At 41.9% G+C, this 11137-nt stretch overlaps 1 protein-coding gene across 1 annotated transcript; it reads right to left on the bottom strand.

Moving 5' to 3' along the window:
* Positions 1 to 1259: 1259 nt before the first annotated feature.
* Positions 1260 to 3854, bottom strand: LOC140551050 (uncharacterized; the record flags this gene model as incomplete). Its single annotated transcript, XM_072674419.1, has 2 exons — positions 1260 to 2174; positions 2370 to 3854. Coding segments are annotated over 2 exons (2277 nt in total), but the record flags the coding sequence as incomplete, so codon positions are not given.
* Between the last annotated feature and the right edge of the window lie 7283 nt (positions 3855 to 11137).

Genomic DNA, 11137 nt, shown 5'->3' with positions numbered 1-11137 from the left:
GCTCCTACTTGGTCAGATCTAAAATCTTTAAGATAATATTAATGATAATTGTAAGACCAATATTGCCTTATCAGTTTGATTAGGCAAATACGGAAATTGGGCAATATGTGTCTTTCAAATTAGGCACATAATCCTTATGATCTAGAAATTCAATGTAACATCTGTGAGTGAACTACAGAGATGCACAGCAGTGCCGGTTCAAGACTATTTTAACTGGGGGGCCAGTGGTTATGTTAGAGAGGTCGGTTATTAGCTCATGGTGCTTTGCAGGCATTAAGAAACTAATGTATACATTAAATATTATTCATTATTATTATTTTGTATTTCTACAGTTTTCAGTTACAATTTCACAATTTACAATTTTGCATGATCTGAATTCTATAATTTCTTATGTTTTATACAAACACCTTAACAAATCAGTCAGTCTTATCTATGATTGAAAATGTTTTTCAGTTTCATTTTATATTTCTTTTACATCAGCTGTCTTCTATGGTTTCTATAGCTGGTGAAATAAAGTAAATCTACCCCACAAGGGAAACACGACCTGTTGCCTAAAAATGAGTTTTTACATTACTGTGCTGATTTGTCGCTAATTTACAGGGGCCTTAGCATGTAGTGAGGGCGTCACTGGACCTCTTCCCTAGAACCACCACTGGATAGAAGTGTTCTGCATTACATGCAGTTCAGCATATGGCTAAGAACTCCCAGAAGAGGAGCTCTATGAACATAATTCCAGGTAAGAGAAGAGATATCAGTGAAATCCTGAATAGATCCTCTGGTCTAGGAGGACTGGACTCCTGATTCAGCTCTTCATTATTTAGCAGGTTTAGCTGGTCTCCTAGAACAGGGAAATCATCAAACTGTGCTGGACTCTGGACCTAGGTTTCCCATTCCTCTTTTAGATGGTGAGCTCAGCAAAAGTGGGGCAGATGTACCAGGTGGGTCTCATTAAAGTTATAAACTGATATTGTGTGTGTATTCGTCAGGAAGTTACACTGAGATCTACATTTTTATTAATATCCATCTGTTTCTCTAGTTCATAGTAAAGGAAGCAGATATAGGCTCTTTTAAAAGCAAACCTGATTGAGAGTGTGAGAGCTGTCTTTTCCACATGGTTTTAATGACTGTGAGAGTCTGATGCTGGTCTGATTACTGGGAGTTGGCTGGATGCAGCATCTAGTTACAATCAGTGATGTGTGTGTGTATATTTACATTTACATTTACATTTACGGCATTTAGCAGACGCTCTTATCCAGAGCGACTTACAAAGTGCTTTGCTATTTACCCAAGAAAACCTCAGCTAGTTAGAATAGGCTAATAATTCAAAAGATACCTCTAAGCTTAGACATTGCTAAACACAATACAATAAGGCGACAATAGAACTAATCGTCCAAGTACTCTCTGAAGAGGTGGGTCTTCAGTCTGCGTTTGAAGACAGCGAGTGACTCGGCCGTTCGGACACCCAGGGGCAGCTTGTTCCACCACTTTGGTGCCAGGACAGAAAAAAGCCTGGACGCTTGTCTTCCACGGATTTTGAGGGATGGCGGGTCGAGCCGAGCCGTACTTGAAGCTCGAAGGGCTCTTGGTGCGGATCGGCTTTTGACCATTGCCATCAGATACGGAGGAGCTGGTCCGTTCTTGGCTTTGTAGGCCAGCGTCAGGGTTTTAAATCTGATGCGGGCAGCTACAGGAAGCCAGTGGAGAGAACGCAGCAGCGGAGTGACATGGTTGAATTTTGGGACATTGAAGACGACCCGTGCCGTTGCATTCTGGATGAGTTGTAGGGGCCTGATGGTACGCAGAGGGAGACCAGCCAGAAGAGAGTTGCAGTAGTCAAGTCTGGAAGTGACGAGAGACTGAACAAGGACCTGGGTGGCCTCTCTAGAGAGGAAGGGTCGAATTCTCCGGATGTTGTACAGGAGGAATCTGCAGGACCGAGTTACGTTTGCAATATGACTTGAGAACGATAACTGATCATCCATCATTACACCAAGGCTTCGGGCTTCAGTAGAAGGAGTGACCAGTGAGTTCTCAAAGGTGATGGCAAGATCGTTTCTTGGTCCAGCAGTTCCCGGGATGTACAGCAGCTCCGTCTTGCAGGGGTTGAGTTTGAGATGGTGAGCCGCCATCCAAGAAGAGACGTCGGCGAGGCATGCTGAGATACGGGCAGAAACCTGTGTGTCAGACGGTGGGAAAGAGAGCATGAGTTGAGTGTCATCGGCGTAGCAGTGGTAAGAGAATCCATGAGAGGATATCACTTTACCAAGAGAGTGAGTGTACAGTGAGAAAAGAAGAGGACCAAGAACTGAGCCTTGTGGAACGCCAGTGGAGAGACTACAAGGAGCGGACGTGTCGCCCTGCCACGTTACCTGGTATGAGCGTCCCTGCAGGTATGATGCAAACCATTGCCATGCAGAGCCGGCAATTCCAAGACCGGCAAGGATAGACAGGAGGATCTTGTGGTCCACTGTGTCAAAAGCTGCGGAGAGGTCAAGAAGGATCAGAACCGAGGACAGTCTGGCAGCTTTAGCTGCATGGAGCTTCTCTGTAACTGCAATGAGAGCAGTTTCAGTAGAGTGTGCAGCTTTGAAGCCAGACTGGTTAGGGTCCTGAAGATTGTTCAGAGTGAGAAAGAGAGACAGTTGGTTGTAGACAGAACGTTCAAGAATCTTTGAGAGAAGAGAGAGAAGAGAGATAGGTCTGTAGTTGCCGATGTCCAAGCTGTCTAGAGTTGGTTTCTTTAGGATGGGCACGACTCTGGCAGACTTGAAGGCCGATGGTACCTGACCTGATGACAAAGAGCTGTTTATGATAGAGGAGATAAAGGGAAGGAGGTTTGGAGCGACTGTTTGGAACAGAGGAGAAGGAACAGGGTCTAGTGGACAGGTGGTAGGGTTATTGGAGGTGAGAAGATGTAGGAGGTCATCTGTGGAAAGAGGAGAGAAGCAGGTCAGAGAAGAGGGAGGAGGAGGGCAGTGCCTAGAGAGCGGGGTAGAGGCGGGGGGGAAAGATCGGCGGATCTTGTCAACCTTTTCTTCAAAGAAGGAGACAAAATCATCTGCAGACAGGGTAGTGGGAGGTGGGGGAGTAGGAGGGTTGAGGAGAGAGGAGAAGATGGTGAATAGTTTGCGTGGGTCAGATGCAGATGATTCCAATTTCCCCCTGTAGTAAGATGCTTTAGCGGCAGCAACTTCCGTTCTAAACCTGGAGAGAAGAGACTGATAAGAGTGGAGGTCGGAGTCGTGTTGTGATTTCCGCCACTTCCTTTCAGCCAGTCTTAGCTCTCTACGGTTGTTGCGGAGAACATCTGACAGCCACGGGGAAGGTGGAGAAGAATTTGCTGACCTAGGGGAGAAAGGGCAGAGAAGGTCGACAGAGGTGGAGATAGAAGAGAGGAGAGTGTCTGTAGCAGTTTCAAGTGGGAGAGAGGAGAAAGATTCAAGATGGGGAAGAGTGGTCAGGACAGTAGAGGCAAGAGCTGAGGGGGAAACAGAGCGAAGATTGCGGTGAAGAGTGGAAGAGTTTGCAGAGGTGCTGGTTGAAGGAGCAGAGAGGGGGAGTGAGAAGGAGAGAAGGTGGTGATCAGAGAAGTCCAAAGGAGTCACAGCCACGTCCAGAGCAGGGACAGGTCTGCTGAAGATCAGGTCCAGAGTGTTTCCTGCTCTGTGTGTTGGTGCAGACTGGTTGAACGCGAGATCAAAAGAGGATAGGATTGGGAGAAGGCATGAAGACTGGAGTTTCTCTGATGGAAGGTTGAAGTCGCCGAGTAGAATAAGTGGGGCGTCAACAGGGAGTCCACTCAAGAGAACATCCAGTTCATCAACGAAACTTCCCAAAGGACCAGGAGGACGTATATATATATATATATATATATATATATATATATATATATATATATATATATATATATATAGGAATAAAACTGATTGGTTGTTTACCGACACCTAACTGTGCATGACGCTTTACTGAGCTTTTCACCACCTGCAGAACTTTCCTCAGGGTTCAGCTGCGGCCAGTGGTACTGCTGTTTCAGCTGTAACCACTTATTTTCTCTGTTCTAGGTGGAGGCAGATCCTGGACCAGCAGCGGACGTCGGTTGATACTGCGACCTGGACCGGCGCTTGCGATGGTGCATTCAGTTAGCAACTGCTTTCTATTGCATTGAACAAACATAGCTAACGCTTCATTTACTGAGTAGCGGCGCTCTGTACCTCTGTAAGCTGAACTTTTTCACAGACTTCGTTTCTCTGCTTTAGTAGCGGTAAAACATTTTCACCTTGTTTTAATAACAAATAGGGGGAGGAGGAATTTTACTTAGTCTTAGTCTGATTTTCTCTCTGTTTGCTCAAAATAACCTGAGTTTTGTGTCTTTCTGTTTTTCCACACTGGCGATGTGTTCAATTCAGTGTTTTTAAGATTGGACATTTGTTTAATTTAAATTCCTCCACTCTTCAGCAGGCTGGTAATGTTAGATGAGTTTAGCATTATGCTAAGCTAGCTCTTGGTTTGCTGTAGCAGCAGGTTACCACAGTAAGAAAATGTCTTCAGTGAATCTACACCACAGCCACTGTTTGTTGTAAAATCTTTAACATGAAATACTTCAACATGTTATTTGAACATTGTCTTTAGGAATGGATCATCTGGAGCAGGAGATCTTTCCGTCCTTCTGTTTCCTTATCCCAGAAGTAATCTTTCTCACTTAGTTTGAAAAAATGACAGAAATATTTCAGAAGCGTATTTCTATGTAATGACTTTACTGTTGGAGGCGTCTCTGAAGAAGAGAAATCTTTCAGTCTTTGTTTAAATGTAAACTTTTTCCTGTTTGGTTACTCGAACAGTCTAAAGATCTTCTTTTCTCTTTCACCATCCCTGTAGCAGTCCTGCAGAGAGGTGGACAGAGCAAACAGGATGTTTTTATTGTGTTTCTAATACATTTACTCTGCACACACACATTTTATTACCTAACTGCTGTTGAAGGAAATTTACTTCAAATCAATATTCACACTGATGAGATGTTTGTCCACATGATTTCTGCAGCTGGTAGAGGTGAAGCTTCAGCACAAGGCCAGCTACAACTGCCTGGAGTCGGAGCACTGGTGGGTGTTCATCAGCGACTTCTATCATGTGTGCTCACTGGAGGTCAGTCAGTGGAGTGGACTCATGGTTTTATTGTAGATAGATGTTCTGTGACCTGATTACTTTCAACCTCATGCTTTTCGTTGTATTTACGGCTGCCTTCCCAGCAGAGTGGCCTGCATCAAGCTACAAACTCACCTGAATGATGAGGCTTTTGGAACCAGTTTGTCGTTTCCTAATTTTATGTTCAGTACCATGTCCACCCATGTCCATGTTCATTCAGTGCATCGAACCTTTCATCAGTGAGGTCAAGTTCTTCCTGCACGCCGAAACAATGGACTCATCCGTGCAGGATGTCTTCCTGGTAAATTCTTGTTGATGCTTTTTTGTGATTAGAGTTTCTAGTAATGTGGAGCTTTTATAAATGTGTACAATGACAGTTCAGACACCTTTTCTTCATTTGTTTATTGTGTTTTTCAGAAAAACATGGTGGCCATCATGTTTCAGGGGGTCTTCATCAATGTGGATGACCGCTGCCGTTGTAATGACTCCAATGACAGCCAGACCCTCTAGGCACTTCTGCCAGACACTTCTTACATTGTTCTATTACATTTTATGTATTTTTTCATTTTATTATTAAAGTAATATTGTCTATCTATAAATTGTGTGATTGTCTTTGTTCGTGTGTGTCTTTTTTTTCCAGATGGAGTCGCTGTTTTGTGTGAACTCCTGAATGCTGACCTGTAGCATGGAAGTGGAACATTGTGTCCATTCATCAATAAAAAGGAAGTATTTTAATCTTTCTCATCCCTGTAACCCCCTTGATGTCTTTCCATTTTATCTTATTTTTATTTGGGAACACAGCTACCAGAATGTATTTAACCATGTTGGGAATACCTTTGCAGGAGTGGAACATCATGTCCTTTCATGATCATCATGTCCTTTCTATCTTTCTCATTTGTTCATCCCAACTCTCCTTTTCTGTTGTTAATGTTTTTATAATCAGTCAGATTTGGTCTAACCATGTAGGGAATAACTTTTTTTTATCTTTGTCTCACTTTCTGCCTGTAGTCTATGCAGGTACCCAATGTGGAGTTCCTAATGGATCAGAAACTCCAAACAGCAGTGGGACCTGAGCTTCAAGAAGTCCCCCTGAACCACATCAAAGGAATCCGCTTCTAGATGTAGCTGTTCTAGGTTAACCTCGAAATGCTGACCTGGTGGAACATGGAAGTGGAGTATTCCTTCATCAACCAAAGATTTTTGTTGTTTTTTAATTTTACAGAATTTGTCTAACCATGTTGTAAATGTCTTTCTCCCTCTTTGTCTTCACAGCCTCACTGTCCTCTCTGCAGAGAAGCAGTGCAGTATTACTTCTTGATTAGAGACTCCAGAAAGCTGTGGGCCCCAAAGTTCACAAAGGCGACCTGGATCACTTTAGAGGATGTCTATTATCTTCTATTAAGGAAAACTAACAGGACCACTACAGCCTTTAAGATCCACATCATGGAGAAACACATGAAGAGGAGATTGATTTATTATCATTATTAGCAATGTCGCCATCAGCACTGTGTTTCAGAGGAAGAGGAAAACCAGAGAAGACCAACTTAGCTGATCTAGTCTTCATCATCGCCATCAAACACTGTTCTGAGTATGGTCATCATGACCTTTTTATTGTCATCAGGAGCAGCATTACCACTGACCCCATCTTCATCACAGCACTAATTATAATCATCATCTTTTGAGATGAGGACAGAACTGTAGACTGAGCCAGTGGACTTTAAGTCATACAACAAACTGCCAACCAACCCAATCTGCTGGCAGGCAGGCAGGAAGGCAGGCCACTAGCCTGGACACTAGACTTTGGCTGTAGTTCAGTTTCTGCTTTTTGACTCTAGCTAACTGCTAGGACATTAATACCGTCATCATTCAGAGAGGATTTTACTTCTACAAGTAAGAGAAAGAAGATCAGAGTAGAAGCTTTATTTCACTGAAAGCAGATTGAACACAACCTGCAAACTGCAGAGAGCATGAAGCCACTATGGGCTTTCTTTCTCCTTTTAAACACACATGAAGGATGGAGGAATTCTTTTGGCATAGTAAGAATGTTACATCATTTCTATAAATTCACAAAACTGATGGAAACATTTTTTTTTACAAATGTAAAACATGAGGAAGAATGTCCTACAAATGTAGTGAATGTCAATCTTAGACTAACATGTTATAGTCTTGGAGGCAGCCGTGGCCTGAAGGATAGATAAATGTTGACTGTCTGACTCCTGGATCTGACAGGAGACGACTGAAGGGCCCTTAAGGAAGGTACCTAACCCCCACCACACTCTATTCTCACTAACATATGTGTGTGTATTTCATTGCATGAATGGGTTAAAGGTGGAGCAACACGATGGGAATTCTTCTTCTTAAGAATGTCCACAGAGCTCTACCAGATTCAAGAGATTTAAGAATTTACAGTTACAAAGTACAATGAAATTCTTACTTTGCAGTTCCTCCATTTACCGACCGATCTTATAAATATCAATATCAACACATATACACTAAAGTAAAGCTAAGTCATAGAAAAACACTAAGTAAAGAAAGTTAAAGAATGCAGTACAGAGGGTGCCAGTACAGAGGGCACCAGGGTCTCCAACAGTGGCGGCTTGAGATTCATCATTGCTGCTAATGTAGCAGGCTGGAGGGCTGAGCTGCATATCTCCATGGAAGGCTGCATGGTGAGCAAGTGGCTCAGCAGTCTTCTCCGGGGCAAGGTCTGCACTCCACACTCAGGCTGGAAGCTGGCGGCCTCCTGCACACAGCTGCTGTAGCCCTCACTGAAAATTAAGCAGCATCTTGGGGATCTCAGCCCAGCAGAGACCTGACCTTCTGAATGCTGTTCTTGATGCTTTCTCTACACATCTGTCAGCAGATGTTGTAGAAGACATATTTAAAGCACCAAGCAACACGAGGAGACAAGAGTATTTGGATACTGGAGAGATTAGCTGTTATATGTAGAAGGTATTTAGTGTAGATCGTTAAATATAAACAGGTTCTCATTTGTAACAGACTGTGTCAGGGGCCCTTAATTCGAGTCTTTGAAGGCCTGTGTATGGTAGGTTTTTGTTCTTTACTTGAATTAACAGTGAATAGGCTATCTATTGATACTAAAACGTATCAGATGTGCCTCATTTACTACCAGTGAGGACCCACACTCTGCATGACACCCATCTTAAAAAGAGAATTCAAAGATACTGTCTATATATGATGTAAACACTTTTACAAATGTAGTAGGGATATAGTTCTATATATGTGTGGAGTTTCTTAATGGAAAATGTAGAAAAATACAAATGATTCAAACTGTAGTTTTTTTTTTGTTTTGTTTTTAGAAACAAGCACTGGGCCTTCTCTTCAGGATGTGCTGATATTTGGAACCAGGCTAAACTAATTCCCCTCGCAGCAATAAAGCCACAGCTAACATTTGAGTGGAGCCCGCGCTTTCCTTTGGCAAGTAAAATCCCAATCTTGCATAGCTACAAGGAATTTCAAGCTACTATAGAATACAGAATTCACCTGGGTTTGGCCTTCCCTAAAACCAAGCTCTGTTAGGACATGTTACCATGTTAGCTGTAGCCTGATTGTAGTGAGTGTAGACTTTTTTTGTGATGTATGATCTGTATTTTTGGGTTAAATTCAGCACTCGGATGTGTGCATTTTCATTTTATACACAGCCCTATCAGAATATTATGACCTGCCTAATAGTAGCAATAACCACCCAGTTTATCAGCTCCTTTTGCCATATAGGAGCAATTGGTAGTTCTGTAAATAAACTGCAGTCCATCTGTTTCTATGCATACTCTGTTAACCATACTCTGGTGAAAGGGGGTTAAGACTATGCACAAAAACAGATGGACTGCAGTCTAATTAAGGAACTACCAATCGCTCCTATATGAAGTTGATAAAATGGGTGCTTATTGCTACTACCAGGTAGGTGGTCCTAATATTCTGATAGGACTGTGTATAACAGAGGTGTCCAAAAGTATCTGCGAAGGGCCAGTGTGGCTGCAGGCTTTTGTTGCAACAAAGACCGAGATTGATTAAGCAAGTGGAATCAGGTGTGCTCTTCTTATTTGGAAAGAAAACCTGCAGCCATACTGGCCCTTTGCAGATAATAGTTTCATATACCTGGTTGTATTTTTTTTTTAAACACATAAAATCAGTAGTGATTTTATGTTGGTGAAAATTGCAATGTGATATTTTAAAAGTATTTTAATCCTCAATATCTAAAATTAAATTTGTATTTTAAGAAGTGAACAAAGTTACTGTTCGACTCTGTACATTAAAAAGCCCAGACAGACTTTTCGATGTGATGTAAGTTTCCACAGCCATGGTCCAGTTGACTGGTGGAGGTAGCCCACTGTGCCTCTGCAGGTCCTCAAAATGTCTTTGAAGGCTGTCATCTCCGCAAGGCTTACAGCGCGCTGGCACAAGGGTGCTGAACTGATTTAGGGCTAATGGAGACACAGTGATTGCAGTTCCTTCCATTGAACCTAGTAGGAGACAGTAAGCAATAGCATAATCTGAATAATTTTACTGTTTAAATGTAGGTTATGTGGTTATTCTTCAGTATGAACATGGTAATGCAACATTACCTCTGAGGCAAGTGGTATATAGCTTCTGGTTTACCAGATGGGCAGTGGGACTGAGGAACAGGTCGAATAGTATAAGTGTTCCACAAGTTTTTTTTTTGTTTTTTTTTCAGAATGTCCAAACAAAAAAAAGTACTTGTAATGTTCTTCAAAACATTCATTAATTAATGAAGTATTCATTCTTCTTAGCTGAAACCTGTTAAGGCAAAATATATATGTAGCTAGCCTATACTAGCCTTGGTAAACTTGTCTGAAATGAAATTGCTCAGTAGGTTTCTCTGATTTACCAGATAGCGAGCGACTGTGAGATTACACCTTCATTTAATAGTTGCTATGTTTCAGTGCTATAACTACCAATAAAAATATGAATATGGGGGGGGGTGGTCTCAGTAACCCTTCAGTGTGTAATGTGCCATGTGCCTGGCGTTGAGGAGCAGCTTTGCTATTCAACTGTTTTGGTATCATATCTAATTATTTTATCCAAGATTATGCTTTAGGATATTATTTACCAAAATGGTAAATTTCCCAACTTAGAAAATTCCTGGAATTTTGCAACCTTTATCACCACTGATCGTCTTGTTTAGGCAGAAGGTGTTGCAGGCAGGCAAGATGTTTGGGACTTACAGTAGCCAAGTATGGGATTTAGTTTGCCATCAGCACAATATTGATCACAAAAACCAAGGAGTAAGCTGTCTAAAAATAGGGTAAATCAAACAAAGGCGCAGATTATTATTATGGCTAATATTTAGTTGATGCAGTAGATTAAAATGTTTGTGCATGTATCATTGTTTGGAAGTGCCGTCACTGTCTTATTGAATGGTCCCTAACTTGGCTCTGACATCTATGGATGCTTAAAAAATATAAGCATCTATAGACGTTAGAAGTTCCTGTATCAGTATCAAGCTGAACCACTGCACTGACAAATTAAACTGGAGGGATAAATGATTTGATTTATAGAAATTGTGTTGGTAGAATAGACTTGTGCCTAATTAAGGTTTTTTAATAATAATATTAATAAAATATTAATTTGAATTTGTCAAGGAAGACAATGTCAGACATGCAATTCCTGTATACTTGAGTTGGCCTGACTTTTTCAAAACCTGCAATGTAAGCAATTTGATGTGAAAATATCAACTAATACAGTGAATGCATGTTATAAAGCAATCAAACTTGAATGCGTCTGTCAGGCCCGCGTCGCCGCGCCCGCCCCGGGGGTGATCCCGAGCCATGGCTCGCAGGCTCGCATGAGGACTCTTATGTTGACGTTCATGTCATGCTTCACGGACTCTTATGTTGATATTCATGTTTGGTTATTGTCATGTGTGTTTAATCCATGTTCATTGTGTTGTTAATACGTTTCACCTGAGGCTGAGGTATTTAAGGGGCTAGCGCTAGCTGCCCATTACTGAGAATTGAAC

The sequence above is a fragment of the Salminus brasiliensis genome, chromosome 3, assembly GCF_030463535.1.
Source record: "Salminus brasiliensis chromosome 3, fSalBra1.hap2, whole genome shotgun sequence".
NCBI classification, from domain to species: Eukaryota; Metazoa; Chordata; class Actinopteri; order Characiformes; family Bryconidae; genus Salminus; species Salminus brasiliensis.
The sequence above is the reverse complement of the archived record's forward strand: the minus strand, read 5'-3'. Positions and strand labels throughout refer to the sequence as shown.